Source organism: Oncorhynchus mykiss, chromosome 29 (genome assembly GCF_057628025.1).
Source record: "Oncorhynchus mykiss isolate SJ-2025 chromosome 29, ASM5762802v1, whole genome shotgun sequence".
Taxonomy (NCBI): domain Eukaryota; kingdom Metazoa; phylum Chordata; class Actinopteri; order Salmoniformes; family Salmonidae; genus Oncorhynchus; species Oncorhynchus mykiss.
The window spans coordinates 31,892,501-31,914,824 of NC_143050.1; the positions used below are offsets into that span (position 1 = coordinate 31,892,501).

The window sequence follows — 22,324 nt, forward strand, 5'->3', positions numbered from 1 at the left end:
ACACTAAGAAAAAGAAACACTTTAGGCCACTATAAGACAGTATTAATAACGCTGTTGAAGAGAGGAGGAGATATAGTGGCTGGAGCTAGTTAGCCTTAAGACTTAATACTGAACATTGAAACACATCAGTAAGAGACAAATAAGGACAAGCAAATGGAAGCATTTAATTCACTTCAAGTCAAGAGCAAAAAAAAGAAGAAACCTTCAGACTGATCTGAAAATGACAGCTGTAGGGGGTTATGGCTGTCTATCTTCTGTTTCTGACAAGAAGACCCTGGGTGCGTCCTAAATTAAACCATACATAGTGCACTACCTTTGACCAGAGCCATATGGGACCTTTTCAAAATAAGTGCACTATATAGGGAACAGGGTGCCATTTGGGATTTATTTATTTTTTCTGACAGGAGATTTTCCAGTGAGATGGCATCAAGGAAGAGAAGACATGACGTTCGACAAAAGACACATCTGAGAGTGCCATCTATCCCTCAGTCTGTCTGCCAGGGAAGTGAGCAGCTCAGAGATGGAGGCTAGGGAGAAAGTATATCATCCAGATAACCTCCCTATCAGCTGCCCAGCATTCCACAGTACCAGGAGAGGAACACATATATAACATATTGAGCCAGTATTATGGGACAACAACTACCACACACACACACACACACACACACACACACACACACACACACACACACACACACACACACACACACACACACACACACACACACACACACACACACACACACACACACACACACACACACACACACACACACACACACACACACACACACACACACACACTCACACACACACTTGGATGTATGAGCATATAGACAGCCATTCACACACACATACAGTGACTGCACACACATCTCAAACGCACCTACTGTTCCATGCAAAAATATCCTCTCAATGATGAGACCGTGTGAATTATAAATGGGAGAGTAAATCAATGAACATATGCAAATAAACAGAACAATATACAGTAATATAATGAATGTGAATCTATAGATATATAGGCTAGTTAAGCAAATGGACTGAGCAATGAGAGTGAGGCTGCTGGCTACAGTCATGCTACGCTACATACCTACAGTATACGCTGGACAGGCAGTGAAAGACAGACAGACAAGTAAACGGGCAAGAAAGGGACACGCAAGACAGGGACAAGCAAGAAAGCAGGCAATCACAAAGGCATTACCCCATGAAGCTCCTGAAAGCAATCCAAGCCACAAAAGAGAAAGACAGAGGGACAGTTTGAAAGAAAGGGGAAAGAGACAGAGTCAGCGACACAGAAAACCACAGAGGAACCCATCAAAACACAGTAGGCTACTGCCCGGAAAAAAAGAGAGAAGAGGCTAGAAGGATAGAGAAGTAAAACAACAGCAATACAGATGTGGTACAATTTGCTACTTCAGAGGTTATTACACATTAGCCCCATCGTGACACCACTGGGTGTAAAACAACTGAAGGAGCTGGCAGAGAAAACACCATTTCCTTTTACTCCAGAGACTCAGATGCCTGGTCGGCATGCTTGAAAAGACTGGTTTTCACCTTCCGATATTGTCTTTGTGTGCGTGTGTGCGCGCCTGTGTGTGTGTGTGTGTGTGTGTGTGTGTTACTTGCCATAGATGCACCTGATGACTTACCGTCTCAGTTCCCCAGGGAGGGAGAGAGGAACAGCTGTACATTAGCACTATGAGGAACCCACGGTGCCCCTCTCCCCAGATCAACCTCACGCTCATTGCTCAAATCACACACCCGGTATTAGTACACAGATAGGAGGGGGTTATGATAGGCTAAGAGAAGAGACACAATAATCACAGCCAATGGAGTTTGGAGCCCCTGAGAGAGGTTGGCTTTGGAGAATGTTTGGGGGAATCTTTTGGGGCCTTGAGTGAGAGAGTTTAACACAGGCATGTTTGTTAATCAAATGGCCACCAGACTATTACATTGACCCCCCCCCCCCCCCCCACCTCCATTTGTTTTGTACACTGCTGCTACTTGCTGTTTATTATCTATGCATAGTCACTTCACCCTTACCTACATGTACAAATTACCTCGACTAACCTGTACCCCCGCACATTGACTCGGTGCCGGTACCCCCTGTATAAAGCCTCGTTATTGTTATTTTATTTTGTTACTTTTCATAGTTTTTTACTTTAGTTTATTTGGTAAATATTTTCTTAACTCTTCTTGAACTGTAAGTCAGCATTTCAGGGTAAAGTCTACACTTTTATTTGGCGCATGTGACAAATACAATTTGATTTGATTTGTAAGTGTGCCAGCAGGGGGAGCGCCAGCAGGGGGAGCGCCAGCAGGGGGAGCGCCAGCAGGGGGAGCGCCAGCAGGGGGAGCGCCAGCAGGGGGAGCGCCAGCAGGGGGAGCGCCAGCAGGGGGAGCGCCAGCAGGGGGAGCGCCAGCAGGGGGAGCCAGTGTGTGACTGTGAGGGGGGAATCTGTCGAGGTGGCACACTGTAGGGGAGAGGTGCTGTTGGCTGAAACAGGCCTTGAAACAGTAATAATACAGTAATTAATTTAAAAGGGCAATCGAGGATTGATCCATGCATTTTGGACGTTTACATTAATGATATATTCATTCTTGAATAATATAACTTCTAAATGTCTCATTAGCTTTTTTAAATGTTATTATTATAAATAAATAAAAATGTACCCCTTTTTTCTCCCCAATTTCATTGTATCCAATTGGTAGTAGTTACAGTCTTGTCTCATCTCTGCAACTCCCGTATGGACTCGGGAGAGGCGAAGGTCAAGAGCCATGCGTCCTCCAAAACACAATCCAACCAAGCCGCACTGCTTCTTGACACAACGCACATCCAACCCGGAAGCCAGCCGCACCAACGTGTCGGAGGAAACACCGTACACCTGGAGACCGTGTCAATGTGCACTGCGCCCGGCCCGCCACAGGACTCGCTAGTACGCGATGAGACAAGGATATCCCTGCTGGCCAAACCCTCCTTAACCCAGACGATGCTGGGCCAATTGTGCACCGCCCCATGGGCCTCCCGGTCGCGGCCGGCTGCGACAGAGCCTGGGCTCGAACCCAGAATTCTCTGGTGGTACCGCTAGCACTGCGATGTAGTACCTTGGACCACTGCGCCACCCGTCTCATGAGCTTTATTCAACTGTCTTACCCATAATCCACAATATCAACTTGTTTTACTCGATTGTTTGTAAACAATCCAATTGTTAACAACCACTGTATAGTTCTAAAACAGTCCTCGCATCCATGTTTCCGATCTTCGAATTTGAGAGAGGTTACATTTCTCCTGCCCCCGCCCCTCAGCTGTTTACCAAAACAAATGGTGAGGTGACTGAAGTTGTTGGTTTTCGGAATCACAGATTGCCACTTTAAGCCCTTCTACAGCTGCCAGAGGAACATGCAGTACGTCAAAGTGTGTACTTACGAGCAGGCGAACGCCACCAGAGCTCCACTGACCACGATAAAGTCCAGGATGTTCCACAGGTCGCGGAAGTAAGAACCAGGATGGAGGAGTAGTCCCAGGTCTATCATCTACACACAGAGTTGCAGACGATCGAATATACGGGGAAGACGATCCACATTAAACTACTAGTACTAACAGTTTGCAATCTCACCCTCTGAAACAGTATAAGTGTCCAAGGGATGAACGTTACTATTTCAGTAAAGAGCCCTGCTATTGGATGTAGTACTTAAAAAGGAACCAGATATCTCCCTTCCAACTTGAGGCAGCGTTGCAGTGCAGTTATTTTTGAGCTGCAACCTACGAGATGCACCTCTGTGTGTTTTATTCAAACTGAGGAAACTGTCCAATGTCCATTGGCAACACATTCCCCGGCATGACATTGACCTCTCACCTTAATCACCATCTCAAAGGTGAACACTCCCGTGAAGACGTAGTCCAGGTATTTGAGCACCTGCAAGAGGACATATGACGGTGAGACACGATTGAACCGTCTGTCAGAAGTCACACAGCCTGTCTTCTTTACCCTTCCCCAAGACACAAATGTGCAAGTGAACAGCAAACCTGGTTTCAGAAAACAAAATAAAGCAAGACCTCACGGCACAACACCGCTCCCCCATGTGACCTGCTTGTTGTGTGTATGTACTGTGGCACGTATGTGGAGCTGATAGACGCATACACACGCACACTACATGTTCATGTTCTGAAATGTATGTCAACTGTAAAATATTTGGTCTGTAATGTCTTTTTCGTTACGTGTCAGACCCCTGTAAGACTAGCTGTCGCCATTGGCAACGACTAATGTGAATCCTAATAAATCAAAATCAAAAAAGCAGGCAATAGCCTTAGCAGCACTCAGCTCATGTTTATTCCAGCTGAGCCCTTCACCAAAATGCTAATAAGTTATGCCTGTCTTTTTGAAGACCCAAATGAACTCAAAAATACTTTGCAGAAATACTGTGCACTCTCACACAGTATAACTGTCAGGTGATATTAACAGAAATTCTAGAAGCTTCTGTCAGCTCAATCAGGCCTAATGAATCAGCTAGTCAGTCAGTTAGTCAGTCAGTCGGAATGAGGACCAGAGGGGGTTGTGGGATTTGGAGGCACAATTTAAGTCCAAAATCCTTTAGCGCTAGTAGGGACTGCCCCTCAGGCCTCTGTACTTGTAAAGGACCCAAAAACCCAGCAGCCCAGTGTGTGTGTGTGTGTGTGTGTGTGTGTGTGTGTGTGTGTGTGTGTGTGTGTGTGTGTGTGTGTGTGTGTGTGTGTGTGTGTGTGTACTTGCAGGACTCACGTTATTGCGTGGTGCATTGGCCTGCACAGGGTCTTCAGCAGCCAGGGCTATGCTGCTCATGGTGATGACCGACAGGATACACATCTCAAAGTAACGCAGGTTCACCACGTAGTGGCACAGCCGACGCACCCTGAACAGCAAAGCACAGGTCATCTCGCTGAGTTCACTCAACCCTCCCAAAACGCTAACAGAACACTGAGTTGGACTCAATACAGTAATGCAGAAAATGTCTTACTGCCTTTATAGGTAGAACTATCACTGTTATACTGCACACATATGGGCAAGATAAATTAGAGCCAGCAGGTTCGATGTCTCTGGCCCTGACTTACGGGTTGGTCTGACCGAACACAAACATAGAGCTGTAGGGTAGAATGTGTTTGGGGCCGTTCTTCAGCTCCTCCTCATCCTCCTCTAAGTTCTTCTTCTCCTCGTTCAGGGTGAGGCTCTCGCAGTCTATGTTATTCACTATCAGATAGAGAGAGAGAGAGAGAGAGAGATATTGACTTAAGTGTTTCCCCTGCAGCCCATGCCTGACATACTGACGGGGTACTGTCGGAGGTACAGACTGAGGTACAGACTGAGGTACAGACTGAGGTACAGACTGAGGTACAGACTGAGGTACTGGCTGAGGTGCAGACTGAGGTACTGGATGGGGTACTGACTGGGGTACTGATTGAGGTACTGACTGAGGTACTGACTGAGGTACAGACTGGAATACTGATGGGGTACTGACGGAGTACTGACGATGGCACTGACTGACTGAGGTACAGACTGGAATACTGACGGGGTACTGTCGGAGGTACAGACTGAGGTACAGACTGGGATACTGACTGGGATACAGACTGGGGTACAGACTGAGGTACAGACTGGAATACAGGCGGGGTACTGACAGGGTACTGACGGGGGTACTGACTGTGGTACTGACTGAGGTAGTGACTGGGGTACAGGCTGGAATACTGATGGGGATACTGACGGGGATACTGACGGGGGTACTGACGGGGGTACTGACGGGGATACTGACGGGGGTACTGACGGGGGTACTGACGGGGATACTGACGGGGTACTGACGGGGTACTGACGGGGATACTGACGGGGGTACTGACGGGGATACTGACGGGGATACTGACGGGGATACTGATCGGGATACTGACGGGGGTACTGACGGGGGTACTGACGGGGGTACTGACGGGGATACTGACGGGGGTACTGACGGGGGTACTGACGGGGTACTGACGGGGACACTGACGGGGATACTGCCGGGGATACTGCCGGGGATACTGACGGGGGTACTGACGGGGGTACTGACGGGGATACTGACGGGGGTACTGACGGGGGTACTGACGGGGACACTGACGGGGATACTGCCGGGGATACTGCCGGGGATACTGACGGGGGTACTGACGGGGATACTGACGGGGATACTGACGGGGGTACTGACGGGGATACTGACGGGGATACTGACGGGGATACTGATCGGGATACTGACGGGGATACTGACGGGGATACTGACGGGGATACTGACGGGGGTACTGACGGGGATACTGACTGGGGTACTGACGGGGGTACTGACGGGGATACTGACGGGGATACTGACGGGGGTACTGACGGGGATACTGACGTGGATACTGCCGGGGATACTGACGGGGATACTGATCGGGATACTGACGGGGATACTGACGGGGATACTGACGGGGATACTGACGGGGATACTGACGGGGGTACTGACGGGGATACTGACTGGGGTACTGACGGGGGTACTGACGGGGATACTGACGGGGGTACTGACATGAGTACTGATCGGGATACTGGGGGGGTACTGACAGGGTACTGACGGGGGTACCGACTAGGGTACTGATGGGGGTACCGACTAGGGTACTGACTGAGGTAGTGACTGGGGTACAGGCTGGAATACTGACTGGATTACTGACGGGGATACTGACGGGGATACTGACGGGGATACTGACGGGGGTACTGACGGGGATACTGACGGGGATACTGACGGGGATACTGACGGGGGTACTGACGGGGGTACTGACGGGGATACTGACGGGGATACTGACGGGGATACTGATCGGGATACTGGCGGGGATACTGACGGGGATACTGACGGGGGTACTGACGGGGATACTGACTGGGGTACTGACGGGGGTACTGACGGGGATACTGACGGGGGTACTGACGGGGGTACTGACGGGGGTACTGATGGGGATACTGACGGGGATACTGACGGGGGTACTGACGGGGATACTGACATGAGTACTGATCGGGATACTGGGGGGGTACTGACAGGGTACTGACGGGGGTACCGACTAGGGTACTGACGGGGGTACCGACTAGGGTACTGACTGAGGTAGTGACTGGGGTACAGGCTGGAATACTGACTGGATTACTGACGGGGGTACTGACGGGGGTACTGATGGGGATACTGACGGGGATACTGACGGGGGTACTGACGGGGATACTGACATGAGTACTGATCGGGATACTGGGGGGGTACTGACAGGGTACTGACGGTGGTTCCGACTAGGGTACTGACGGGGGTACCGACTAGGGTACTGACTGAGGTAGTGACTGGGGTACAGGCTGGAATACTGACTGGATTACTGACGGGGATACTGACGGGGATACTGACGGGGATACTGACGGGGTACTGACGGGGGTACTGACGGGGGTACTCACGGGGGTACTGGCGGGGTTACTGGCGGGGGTACTGATGGGGGTACTGACGGGGATACTGACGGGGATACTGACCGGGATACTGACGGGGGTACTGACGGGGGTACTGACGGGGATACTGACGGGGGTACTGACGGGGATACTGACGGGGATACTGACGGGGGTACTGACGGGGATACTGACGGGGGTACTGCCGGGGGTACTGCCGGGGGTACTGACGGGGATACTGACGGGGGTACTGACGGGGATACTGACGGGGGTACTGACGGGGATACTGACGGGGATACTGACGGGGATACTGACCGGGATACTGACGGGGGTACTGACGGGGTACTGACGGGGATACTGACGGGGGTACTGACGGGGATACTGACGGGGATACTGACGGGGGTACTGACGGGGATACTGACGGGGGTACTGACGGGGGTACTGACGGGGATACTGACGGGGGTACTGACGGGGATACTGACGGGGGTACTGACGGGGATACTGATCGGGATACTGGGGGGGTACTGACAGGGTACTGACGGGGGTACCGACTAGGGTACTGACCGGGGTACCGACTAGGGTACTGACTGAGGTAGTGACTGGGGTACAGGCTGGAATACTGACTGGATTACTGACGGGGATACTGACGGGGATACTGACGGGGATACTGACGGGGTACTGACGGGGGTACTGACGGGGGTACTGACGGGGGTACTGACGGGGGTACTGACGGGGATACTGACGGGGTACTGACGGGGATACTGATCGGGATACTGACGGGGATACTGACGGGGATACTGACGGGGATACTGATCGGGATACTGACGGGGGTACTGACGGGGGTACTGACGGGGGTACTGACGGGGATACTGACGGGGATACTGACGGGGGTACTGACGGGGATACTGACGGGGATACTGACGGGGGTACTGACGGGGATACTGATCGGGATACTGATGGGGATACTGACGGGGATACTGACGGGGGTACTGACGGGGATACTGACGGGGGTACTGACGGGGGTACTGACGGGGATACTGACGGGGGTACTGACGGGGATACTGACGGGGATACTGACGGGGGTACTGACGGGGGTACTGACGGGGGTACTGACGGGGACACTGACGGGGGTACTGACGCGGATACTGACGGGGGTACTGACGGGGATACTGACGGGGGTACTGATTGGGATACTGACGGGGGTACTGACTAGGGTACTGACGGGGATACTGACGGGGATACTGACGGGGATACTGACGGGGATACTGATCGGGATACTGACGGGGATACTGACGGGGATACTGACGGGGGTACTGACGGGGATACTGACGGGGATACTGACGGGGATACTGACGGGGATACTGACGGGGGTACTGACGGGGATACAGACTGGAGTACAGATTGAGATACTGACTGGGGTACTGACTGGGTATGATGGTTGTCTCTCTGGGCGGGGCAGTGATGGTGACAGGGATGTGGACAGTGTTGCTGTTGAGGCCTGCCTGGCTGACTCTGTGGCTGTTCTTCTTGTTGTCTGCATCCTCTTGCTTCTCTCCGGCCTGCAGACCTGCAGGAGGCTGCACAGGGCTGGTGGCCAGGCTCTCCCCTTGAGCGTCCAGTGAAGCTCTGTGGTGACGACATGACAATAGTAAAAAGAGGACACTAAAGCACATTGAGAATGCGCTGGTCACTCACCTGTGTCCCTGGTCCCAGTCTCCATCTCTCTTTCCATTCTCTCTGCACTCCTCTCCATCCAGAGTTGACTGGGCCCTGACCATGCGGGAGCGGTATCTCCTCCTCTCTCCGTTCCCCTCTCCGTTCCCCTCCTTGTGACCCCGGCCCTTCCTCTCCACTCTGGCCCCGTTAGCCAGGGCCCCGTTTCCCTCTCGGGGCTGTCTGTGGGAGTGGTGGTGGCGGTGCTCCCTCTCCTCCCCCCCTCCGTTCACCCCTTCTTCCGGGGATCCAGCCTGGTGATGGTGCCTGTGGCCCTGGCCCCCCTCTCGACTATGGCTCCTCTCCACCTTTCCTTCTTTGGGCCGGGGCCCGTCTGGGTGGCAGTGGTCCCTACTGCGGCTGTGGTGGGTGTGATGCCTGCTCTCCCCATTCTCCCCGTTCCTCTCCCGGTGACGGTGGTGCTTGCGGAGTTGTGGACCGTAGGGGTCTCCTCCCTCTTGCTGGGGGTCTGCTCCATCTCTGTCCTCCTTGGGGGGTCGTGGTTTGTCCCCATTGCCTGGCTCCACCACTAGGGGGCGGTCGTTGTGGGTCTTCATATCGGGGCGCAGGTGGAGGGCGGAGGAGACACGCAGGCGTTCCTCTGGGTCCAGCTCGTTGAACAGAGCCTCTGAGCTGGCCCTCAAGTTGTTTTGACGCAGCTGGTTGGTGCGCTGCTCCCACACTGACATAATCTTATTGGCTCTCTGCTGCTCCTTACTGCAGGGTGGATGGACAGGGAAGGGGAGGGAAACCTGTCATTTGTGAAGTTTAAACATGCTCACCCAAACCCTCGACAGGTGCACAATGGGCTGCATCTGAAATGACACCCTAAGCCTTATATAGTGCACTACTTTTGGCCAGAGCCCTGGTCAAATGTAGTCGACTTTGGAATACTGTGCCATTTGGAATGCAGGCCATGGCCATGTCTGAGGGACCACGGTTACCATAGTGATGCTTTTCTGTGAGGCCTAACAGGCATGTGAGAACATGTGATGGGTTGCATGGGTGACGTCATTTTCTCCTTGCATATGCTTCCTGCTTTATCGATTCGTGTGAGTTACTACTATGGATGGAAACAGTTAAGGATGACAATTCTCAAGTATTGTGAGCAGCCAGTACTGACCTGCACAATGGGTCTGCAAGCTGTCATCTCCACCCCCTACCACCAGCATCCAAAACGACCTCACATGTTGACTTTCTAGTTACTTTATTTCTCTGAAAGGTGAGCTATCTTGCCTGACAGACTGAAACACTTGAATACACACAGAGAACAGGAAAAATGGCTCTGGTTTTAAGTAACCTTAAAGGGATAATCCACTCAAAAACGTATATTTTGGTATTTGTTTCAGTAGTCCACTGTTGACACAGTCCCAAAACGTTCTGCATGTCAGCAATCAGGTTTTCAAGATTAACAACTTTAAAAATGCTAATTGTCACAGCCAGTGTGATACATTTTGCATCATATGATGCACAACTCATCATACCGGCTATATTTCTGCATGCTTGAATGGCAATAGCTTAGATACACATGAAAACCCCGGGAATCGATAGAACATCTTTTAGAGATGTCCATAAACAATATAACATTCAAAATGGGTGAAACTTTCCTTTAATACCAAGGCCAAAATCTAGTGGATTAGTGTGGAGATGGGAGAGGAATTATAGATTTCAAGTATCCCTTTGTGTTCCTTCTGTCATGGGATATGGTAACATCCATAGAATGTGGAATTTGAATACAAGAATGGACATGAACCTTGTTGTTAAGGATAAAAAAAGGGTTTTGGTAATGGAGTTGGTAAGCTGGTGGCCAACCAGTGCTGTGATAAGATATTGAGTAAAACAATGAATTAAAAGATGATCTGCCCAGTATGTTTGCTAGCTAGCTAGCCAACCAGTTTAGGTGGAATGATTCCAATCATTTTTCTAATTAACTGCCAATATCCCACAGCCAACATTCCATGCAAACAATGCAGTCAACCCACAGCCAAACACTGGTTGACACCAGTTGATTATAGACTTAGACAAGTTGTAAATGAATAAAGTACTGATATTGTATAATATTATAACACTCACAGCTTTAAAAGAAAACAAACATATCTATTTTAGAGGCTATTTACACATAGAACCTGTGTCAACTGTTTTTATAATTATTTGACAATTCTATTAGACAATTTGTGATATATCAGATGCCTTACTTAAGTAAGTAAAAGCGGAAGATGCATCCCCTGTGCCTCAACTGCCCTTTATTCCAATTCAACTGCTTTGGATTTCTCCCTGACCAAGATGGCTGCCATGTTCATGCCATTCAGGAACTTTGAGGGTTTATGACATAGCCCCTCTAGAAATCTAATAGGATATCTATAGTATTATCATGATATGAACAAATCATGATCCTAAGAAATAATTTCAATTATGCTTTCTTTCTACGTGTGTTTTTAGATGTGGTTGACTATATTCATCTGTGTGTACAGTATGAATGCACATGCAGACCTATGTATGTATGTATGACTAGTAAAGTTGCCCCCTTGGTGTCACCTGTACCTCAAGACTCGATGGGCGGGGGAGTAGATAAAACAGGCAAAAGTAAGTGTCATGTTGTTGGCCTGGGGGTAGGTTTATGACAGTCATAAATACCTCTTCCCATCTTTTCCCTCTCTCTACCCTACTGATGTTACATTTGCAAAACCCTTGGTTAACATAGAGATTCTGGGAACATCAGAAGGTGGGGGGAAATGAACTATATTCTGGTAATCCGACCAATTGAACATATGCGGTGGAACTTAATGAATATGATGTCAGTTCGGTTGTCATCTGAGACATTCTCCTCAATGATAAGATGACATAAACTCTACAGTGGAAAGTCTATACATCAGAGCTATTGGATTTACATGGAATTGTTGTTCAATTTAAATGTTTGAATAGGAAATTATTCGTGATGGGATGAAATGTGATTTTAGCTTCTAAAATGTGAGATTTGGGTTTTCATAAGTTTAGGGCTCTGCTCAATCAGTGCCCCGCCCCTGTGAAGGGACATGGGCTATAACACTTTTCAAACATGCCCTCCTCTCCCTTCCTATATAAAGCCTTGACGACAATATAACCTCCTGTTCCGAGGATCTGAGGACGGTGGTCCGATGTCAGAATGGTTCAGATAATAACTACAGAACGAAGCCAACATCAGCCTGAGCTTTGGTTGCGAATGGTATGAACTTTGAACTCTTATTCACTACAGAAGTGATGCCTCCTAGTCGTTGAGTTAGCAACACTAGCTGCAAACGCAGGTTAGGAAGGAACAGACAGAGTATCCCATCTACCACACAACGACGTACAACGTCAACGTATTCAATATACCAGCAGAGACATTCTTCAAAGGACAAAGGACTCGGTTGGGCAACACGGCCTTCCATCTACCACCAACCTACCGAAGCGCAGCTCAGAGTAAATATTTATTGCATTTTCCTTTTCCAAATTTAATTTAATTTAGAATGCATAAGATTTAGAATGCATAAGATTCTGTATTTACGATAGCACAGCTTCGCACTTTGTTCCTCAGTCTTCCCGCTCTTTCGCTCAAACCCAGCCCCTTTTCTTTTGTGTAACAAGCTGTCATATCTGTTCCGCCCGCTAGGGACGTTTTCCTTTATGACTTAATTTGTAATCAAGTTATGATTTAATTATGTGTATGTGTAATTCTGTGTGATTAGTTAGGTATTTACAAAATAAATAATTAAACCCAATTTTATATTGCTGATTCAACTTGTTAGCCAGGGTTCGTGCAGATAACCAAGAATTTACAACTTTCAGATGAGACTGAAATAAGATGACGATTAATATTGACTGCTATTGATGTAAAATATTACTAGGTCTTTAAGAGTTTATTCGGAAGATAACAGCTCTATAAATATTATTTCGTGGTGCCCCGACTCTCTAGTTAATTACATTTACATGATTAGGTCAATCAGGTAATATTAATTACGGAGAAATTATTTTATAGAATAGCATGCCGTATCAATTAATCCGGCATAGCCAAAGACACAACATACGCATAGTAAGACAGACAAACAAGCAACAGACAAATAAAATATGCAAGTCATAGGCAAGTACAGTAAGAGAGACATATCGGTCACACACAGACTTGTTGGTGAAATATGTGCTCTTGTTATGAGAGGTAAATCACAGTGAACATGAAAAAAATACACACACAAACACACACACAAACTCTCTCTCACACACACACACACACACACACACACACACACACACACACACACACACACACACACACACACACACACACACACACAGAGAGAGAGATAGAGACTAACACCATCAGCACCACACCACAACATTTAGACATAGGTGTTGTTACTAATTGGTAACAAATGATAACGAAGTGTCAGGTAAGGCTAAGTCAACAATTCAATCGTCTAGTATGGCAGACTACCACTTGGCTACTGTACTATATAGTTTGGCCCTCACTCATAGTGTGTTGAAAAAGAGAAACCGGGGCATAAAAAAACAGAAGCTGTAAAACTGCCAAAGTGCCTGGGGAATTGACTGAGCACAAGGACATTATATATTTATATAGAAATGATTCACTCTCAAGCTCAGGTTATACTCTCATCACTTCAGGCATCAACACAGCGCAGACGAAACCCAGCGCTATGCACAATTACATATCCAATATTCAGAAATACAAGCACACTTTTACACACATGCATTACACACATAAGCGTTTACATACACACGTGCATGCGCACGTACGCACATACACACTCTCTCTTTTGCCTTAACTTCAGCAAATATGACAAGTGTCATTATTTTAAATCTCACTCTATAGTGACAGCCACCAGTGAGCCACCAGTGGATTCTCCAGTTTCAAGCATATCTCAACACTGGGAGGAGTCATGGAGAGAGTGATGAATAGACGGATTGGGACGGCTAGGTGAAGCATGAGGCTAAAGGAGAGATGGAGAAGTGGATGGGGTGAGGAAGAGGGGGTGTCAGAATTGGAAGGAGTGGAAAGAAGAGAGAGGAGCAAGGCAAACTGGGGTAGCAGAGGGAGACAGGTTTGGGGGAGGAGATGGGGGAGGAGAAGAGGGGGGGGGTGAGAATATTTTAACAGAGAGCAAAAACTCACGGTGAATGTACGCTGGAGACGGACGAGCTGCGAGAGAGTACATCTCGATTTTGCTTTACAAAACTGCACATGCAGAAATAAAACAAAAAGACAAATAAAAGACAGGAAGGATAAGACAAGCCAAAAGGATGTGGTGGGGAGAGGTGGAAGTCAGTCAAACTCCTCCATAAAGTGTCTGTCTGTCCACCTGTCCCCTCCACGATCATAAAGGACTAGTCTAACAGAGCTACAACTACAGTAGTGGTTAACACTTCAGCAGTGGGAGTAGTGTACACTATACAGTATAGATAGTTTGTAGCCCTGTAATACTGTACATACTGCGGTCAAGCAACTACCAGGGGTGGAATAGAAGCAGATATTGTGGCAAATATTAAAAATAGATACTAAACCCCTTCACTGAAGTGTTACCAAAGACATCAAATTGAAAACATTCTGGAGAAAGTCAACGTAATGGGAGAAATGGCAAGTGGATTTACAAAGTTCAATAAACAATGGGTTTACAAAGCCTTTCAAGTGTTAGCGTGAATTTTTCAATCAAACAGACAATGGTCTTCGTTAAAAACGTCATGATTACATTTGTGAATAAAATATAATTATGGATTCACTTCATCAAGAGTAAAAATATTTGTAAAATTGCACATTTGTAAAATTACACATGCAGATATCTAAAATAAAACATTCTCTCAGAAATGGCCTGTATCAACACAGCTTTGAAATAGACTAACACATGAGCAACGTTAAGGTTTAATCATTCTACTTTACAAAAATCTAAATGAAGATAATGCAATCTGCTACAGAATGTAATCTGTTACAGCATGTAGTCTGTTACAGTATGTAGTCTGTTACAGTATTTCATCTGTTACAGTATGTAATCTGATACAGTATGTTATCTGATACAGTATGTAGTCTGTTACAGTATGTAATCTGATACTTAATGTAATCTGCTACAGTATATAATGGCAAATGCATCTTCAAAAGTAATCATCAGGATTTATACAGTAGGCTACTGTCAATCTAAATGTGCTTATTTATTAATATTCTCGGTATACCTAGAACTAAAATCTGGCTTAATTTGGTCAGATGCTCATCTGTCATTGAGAGGTAAATTATTCATTATTTTTAATGATTTGGTTTCTTAAACTAACCACCATTCTGACCTGGGCCCGTATCCACAATGTGCCTCCGAGTAGGAGTGCTGATCTAGGATCAGGTCCCTCCTATCCATATAATCTTATCCATTAGGATCTTAAAGACAAAACGGATCAGCATTCCTGCTCTGAGGGTCTGCATCAATACGTACCCTGGTCATTGTGGTCACAGTCAGGACACAGAGGCCATGTCATATCCATCTAATAAACCATGTGTCCCACCTGGGCTGAGACTGACATTACTGATGCCTGGTCATGTACAAACCAATGACTTATTGACTGTCAAAATGTTTTGTCAATATTCGTTATGTTGTCAATAGAGGGCCAAGCTCATCTCTCACCTAATGCATAATGGCATCCTTAATGCCTAGTGATGAATTAGTCCTAAAGCCTATACCAGTGGTGAGAGGGCATGGCTGTGTGGTTAGATACAATAACTAGGTTACAGGAGATTGTTGATGTTGACAGTGTTCTGACTGACTCCCTCAGACTCCAGTAGATGACTCAGTCATATCGATGTTCACTAAATGAGAGTGAAAGGCCGAGGAAACGAATGCTGATTGAAGATCAGTTTCAGATCAAGCATCCACTCCTGTCAATATCTAATTGGTGATGTATACGACATGGCACAAATAGGGAATAGGGTGCTAATTGAGACATTGTCTGTGTCACCTCTTCCACCTCAGTATGGGAGGAGGATAACAGAGCGGCTCCCGGTTCTGTAAGGCAATCATGGCCAACATTACAACGCAATTGGGGGGATATTGCCATAGACGGGGGAAAGAGAAGGATGGTAGTCAAAGCTCACACGTAGATAGAAACATATACACAGAAGTTTACAGTTGAGTCATTTAGGAGACACTTTGATCCAGAGCGACTTACAGGAGCAGTTAGGGTTAACAGACAGATTTTTCACCTAGTCGGCTCCGGGATTTGAACCAGCGATGTTACAGTTACTGACCCAGTGCTCTTTACCAATAGGCTACCTTCCGCCCATGTCAATCATGTAGTTAGGAGAATACACATGGACAGAGGCAATATCACAACAGAGCTACTTTGAGAGACAGTGTTCAGAACATCAACAGCACATTGACAAAGGGCAGAACAAGCTATATCTGATACTTCACAATAAAACGACAGGCTGATTTCAGAATGGGAGGGAACACGGAAGGAAGAGACCATGTTTGGAGAGCACAGGGGGGACTGGAACATTAGACTTACACAGCGATGGAGATGTTAGCTGCTGACACGGGGCTGACCTCCTTCACCTCCATGGCCTTCTGCAGGGCCAGCTTCTTATTGGCTTCTTCCTCCTGCTTCTCCTCATCCTGGACCAATAAACCAGAAGGGATGGGTAACCAAGGGTCATTTTATTCAGAAAAAAAACAGAAAAGGTTCCCAGGGTAGGACATGGTTCCTTGCGTTCCTCAGCCTTACCTTGGTGAGCTCCTGTGCATTGGCGAGGTTGTCGACGGCGATAGCCAAGAAGACGTTCAGGAGAGTGTCTGGTTGGAACTAAACTCAGGAAAATACTTGACACAACAGTAGTGGCTTTCACGGCTAAGCCATGGTACATTGCAACCAAACACTTTGACCATCAGCAACAGACTAGATGGCATGCCATTAAAAAGGGTTACAGTATCACTCAAACTCAGAATTCACTGGGGGAAACCTTCTAGGGGGGTCCGGGAGCATGCCCCCCCCCCCCCCCCCCCCCAGAAATAAATGTTCAAAATGTACAGCTCTCATTGCAGCACTTCTCTCCAGTGTTTTGACATGAGATATTTCTATTTCACTCTATAAATGCTTCATGCAGATGAAATCTCTGATATCCATGCAATGGCACGACTTAGGATCAGAGAGGATACAGTTTCCAAAGAGTGTGAGGACGATGAAGTAGACCGAGGAGAACATTCCCCGCCGCACGCCCCCCTGAGACTCAATGCCATGATACATTACAGCATTCCAATCCTCGCCAGTCAGAATCTGACGTTGATCATAGAGAGATGAAGAACACGCAAATTATTCATAACAAATTAACAAAACATTGAGTTAATACTGCAGCATCAACAATTCGGCCGTTAATGACTTTCAAAAGTCTAACACGGGCTAATAGAAAGATGAGTCATTTGGAGACAAAGAGTAGACCACTACATTCCACTAATTACAAGCTATCTTTGTTCAACACACAATTCTTTCAACTAGTCCAACATTCCAAAGGAAACAGCTCCAAAGTGAAAGTTGGGTAAATAAAAGGACAGAGGTAGAGACAGGGTGTACCTGGAAGACGGTGAGAATGGCCGCCGGGAAGGTATCGAAGTTGGTCGTCGGCGTCTCCTCTTCGAAATTAAACCTTGGAGAAAGAACAGTGAAACACATCAAGTCAAACTGAAGACATCTGGCTTGAGAGTTGACAGAGAGGACGTTCAGAATCAGATACATTGGCTTCCATCCAGGTTGGAGTGTAGTGACCCTAGTGGTCACAGCAGATGAAATGGGACAACAGAGCACAGCGCTGTATGTGAAACTCAAATCAAATAGGAATTTAATCAAGGCAATATCATCAAACAAACTGGGTCAATGTGTGGTTGTGTATAGAGCTATTATAATGACATTTGCAGTCATTGGATATGCTACACCAACCCTGAATTACTGAAAGTCTGCCAACTGACATCAACTGGCAGGCATACTCTTTGAAGTAAAACCTGCTCTAACTAATTCAACGCAACAACAGCTTTCCATTATGCCGTGTCTCAGTACACATACACATAGCTTCACAACATGTAAGCTTCACAACATGTTTTCTGTGCGTGGAAAGGATTCCATCAAAAATACCCACACATTACAACAACAGCTTTCCATTATGCCGTGTCTCAGTACACATACACATAGCTTCACAACATGTAAGCTTCACAACATGTTTTCTGTGCGTGGAAAGGATTCCATCAAAAATACCCACACATTACAACAACAGCTTTCCATTATGCCGTGTCTCAGTACACATACACATAGCTTCACAACATGTTTTCTGTGCGTGGAAAGGATTCCATCAAAAATACCCACACATTACAACAACAGTCAAAGAGAAACGCTGCATTGAACAATGATTGATTTCCTTTACTTTCATTGTTTGAGTGGTTTCTTTATGGAGATGACAGGACAGTATTATGTGCACATATGTGCCCCCCCAGTGTGAGGTTCCAAGGCTTCTGGTGAGGATTGGCCTATAGGAGATGGTTATGAAGGTTGTTTTATATGACAGTCATGAAGTAATAAAGAGCCATGGAACAACAGGAGACACAAGTCACCAGGGAGGGAGCCACACAAGTCACCAGGGAGAGAGTCACACAAGTACTAGGGAGGAAGCCACACAAGTCACCAGGGAGGGAGCCACACAAGTCACCAGGGAGGGAGCCACACAAGTCACCAGGGAGGGAGCCACACAAGTCACCAGGGAGGGAGCCACACAAGTCACCAGGGAGGGAGCCACACAAGTCATCAGGGAGGGAGCCACACAAGTCACCAGGGAGGGAGCCACACAAGTCACCAGGCAGGGAGCCACACAAGTCACCAGGGAGGGAGCCACACAAGTCATCAGGGAGGGAGCCACACAAGTCACCAGGGAGGGAGCCACACAAATCACCAGGGAGGGAGCCACACAAGTCACCAGGGAGGGAGCCACACAAGTCACCAGGGAGGGAGCCACACAAGTCACCAGGGAGGGAGCCACACAAGTCACCAGGGAGGGAGCCACACAAGTCACCAGGGAGGGAGCCACACAAGTCACCAGGGAGGGAGCCACACAAGTCACCAGGGAGGGAGCCACACAAGTCACCAGGGAGGGAGCCACACAAGTCACCAGGGAGGGAGCCACACAAGTCACCAGGGAGGGAGCCACACAAGTCACCAGGGAGGGAGCCACACAAGTCACCAGGGAGGGAGCCACACAAGTCACCAGGGAGGGAGCCACACAAGTACTAGGGAGGGAGCCACACAAGTCACCAGGGCGGGAGCCACACAAGTCACCAGGGAGGGAGCCACACAAGTCACCAGGGAGGGAGCCACACAAGTACTAGGGAGGGAGCCACACAAGTCACCAGGACGGGAGCCACACAAGTCACCAGGGAGCGAGCCACACAAGTACTAGGGAGGGAGCCACACAAGTACTAGGGAGGGAGCCACACAAGTCACCAGGGCGGGAGCCACACAAGTCACCAGGGAGCGAGCCACACAAGTCACCAGGGAGGGAGCCACACAAGTACTAGGGAGGGAGCCACACAAGTCACCAGAGCGGGAGCCACACAAGTCACCAGGGAGGGAGCCACACAAGTCACCAGGGAGGGAGCCACACAAGTACTAGGGAGGGAGCCACACAAGTCACCAGGGAGGGAGCCACACAAGTCACCAGGGAGGGAGCCACACAAGTACTAGGGAGGGAGCCACACAAGTCACCAGGGAGGGAGCCACACAAGTCACCAGGGAGGGAGCCACACAAGTCACCAGGGAGGGAGCCACACAAGTCACCAGGGAGGGAGCCACACAAGTCACCAGGGAGGGAGCCACACAAGTCACCAGGGAGGGAGCCACACAAGTCATCAGGGAGGGAGCCACACAAGTCACCAGGGAGGGAGCCACACAAGTCACCAGGCAGGGAGCCACACAAGTCACCAGGGAGGGAGCCACACAAGTCATCAGGGAGGGAGCCACACAAGTCACCAGGGAGGGAGCCACACAAGTCACCAGGGAGGGAGCCACACAAGTCACCAGGGAGGGAGCCACACAAGTCACCAGGGAGGGAGCCACACAAGTCACCAGGGAGGGAGCCACACAAGTCACCAGGGAGGGAGCCACACAAGTCACCAGGGAGGGAGCCACACAAGTCACCAGGGAGGGAGCCACACAAGTCACCAGGGAGGGAGCCACACAAGTCACCAGGGAGGGAGCCACACAAGTCACCAGGGAGGGAGCCACACAAGTCACCAGGGAGGGAGCCACACAAGTCACCAGGGAGGGAGCCACACAAGTCACCAGGGAGGGAGCCACACAAGTCACCAGGGAGGGAGCCACACAAGTCACCAGGGAGGGAGCCACACTAGTACTAGGGAGGGAGCCACACAAGTCACCAGGGCGGGAGCCACACAAGTCACCAGGGAGGGAGCCACACAAGTCACCAGGGAGGGAGCCACACAAGTACTAGGGAGGGAGCCACACAAGTCACCAGGACGGGAGCCACACAAGTCACCAGGGAGCGAGCCACACAAGTACTAGGGAGGGAGCCACACAAGTACTAGGGAGGGAGCCACACAAGTCACCAGGGCGGGAGCCACACAAGTCACCAGGGAGCGAGCCACACAAGTACTAGGGAGGGAGCCACACAAGTACTAGGGAGGGAGCCACACAAGTCACCAGGGCGGGAGCCACACAAGTCACCAGGGAGCGAGCCACACAAGTCACCAGGGAGGGAGCCACACAAGTACTAGGGAGGGAGCCACACAAGTCACCAGAGCGGGAGCCACACAAGTCACCAGGGAGGGAGCCACACAAGTCACCAGGGAGGGAGCCACACAAGTCACCAGGGAGGGAGCCACACAAGTACTAGGGAGGGAGCCACACAAGTCACCAGGGAGGGAGCCACACAAGTCACCAGGGAGGGAGCCACACAAGTACTAGGGAGGGAGCCACACAAGTCACCAGGGAGGGAGCCACACAAGTCACCAGGGAGGGAGCCACACAAGTCACCAGGGAGGGAGCCACACAAGTCACCAGGGAGGGAGCCACACAAGTACTAGGGAGGGAGCCACACAAGTACTAGGGAGGGAGCCACACAAGTCACCAGGGAGGGAGCCACACAAGTCACCAGGGAGGAAGCCACACAAGTCCACAGCTCCAACCTTCTCATCACTCCTGGTGTGACGCCTGAACTATCTCCATGGTATAGTGCAGAGAAACAGACATGGATTGGGTGTCCCAACTGGCACCTTATTCCTTTTCCCTCTGTCAATAGTAGTGCACTATAAAGAAAAAGAGGGTTCCATTTGGAACGCACCCAGAGAACGAGGACAGGTAGAAGAGACCTGAGCATCCGAGGTAGTTTTGGAGTTTATGTTTCATGTTCTGTTTTCCTCTGCTGTGTGTCAGTAGCTGTGACTATAGCTATGAACTATAATACAACATACACGTATCAATGTCTTCTGAAGCCCCCATTGATGTATGACCACAAGCTTACACAAAACAAGACCGGTCCAACTTCTCCATGACAAGCAATACAAATCTCAGTGGAATAGAGGCTGAAAACAGATACATTTAAATTGATGAAATAAACAATATAGATTGTCAGGAAATGAAACACGCTCAAGTATTTTAAAATGTATCCTGCTGTCACTTTAACCCTGATTACACAACTGCCACCAGTATCACATTCATTGATTGGTGCTGATACTGACCTTGTCATATAAAGTGTATATTCTCGTGTGTATTTATTCTGTTTTCAGGTGTACTGTTTTCAGGTGTATTTCTCTCGTGTATTTCTTTATATGACGTAGTATAACCAACCTGTTAAGGAAGAGATTGCAAATGTTTCCCTATACTGTTTACACCTGCTGTATCCTGTACATGTGACAAATAAACTCCGATGTGATTTTACATTTGATTCTAAACTTTGTGTACACAGGTTGTGATTCACTGTAGCAGCAAACACATTCACAAGGTTATCCAGGTCAGTTGTATGACCTTACCAATCCCACGCACACAAAGGAAAAATACTCTATCAAGTCGTCAAGAACCCCAACCCCACATTCAAATGACTCCCTGCCTTTTGAGGAACAACCCTGACAAAACCTGAGTCTCGAAACTGAAGAAGACGCGACGAAGTGAGAGAATGAAAGGTACAATGGCGTGAT

The 22,324-nt window shown here is 48.4% G+C and overlaps 1 protein-coding gene across 1 annotated transcript in view; it reads right to left on the reverse strand.

Moving 5' to 3' along the window:
• Nucleotides 1-22,324, reverse strand: part of cacna1bb (calcium voltage-gated channel subunit alpha1 Bb) — a 214,443-nt gene that overhangs the window by 48,969 nt on the left and 143,150 nt on the right. Inside the window, exons 15-25 of the mRNA XM_090227038.1 lie at nt 17,706-17,778; nt 17,294-17,411; nt 16,863-16,930; nt 16,647-16,753; nt 14,278-14,340; nt 9,120-9,854; nt 8,851-9,050; nt 5,090-5,225; nt 4,761-4,890; nt 3,858-3,917; nt 3,428-3,534 (exon numbers count right to left, since the gene is read on the reverse strand). Coding sequence (XP_090083164.1) covers nt 3,428-3,534; nt 3,858-3,917; nt 4,761-4,890; nt 5,090-5,225; nt 8,851-9,050; nt 9,120-9,854; nt 14,278-14,340; nt 16,647-16,753; nt 16,863-16,930; nt 17,294-17,411; nt 17,706-17,778 — 1,797 coding nt within the window. The remainder of the gene's footprint in view (nt 1-3,427; nt 3,535-3,857; nt 3,918-4,760; nt 4,891-5,089; nt 5,226-8,850; nt 9,051-9,119; nt 9,855-14,277; nt 14,341-16,646; nt 16,754-16,862; nt 16,931-17,293; nt 17,412-17,705; nt 17,779-22,324) is intronic.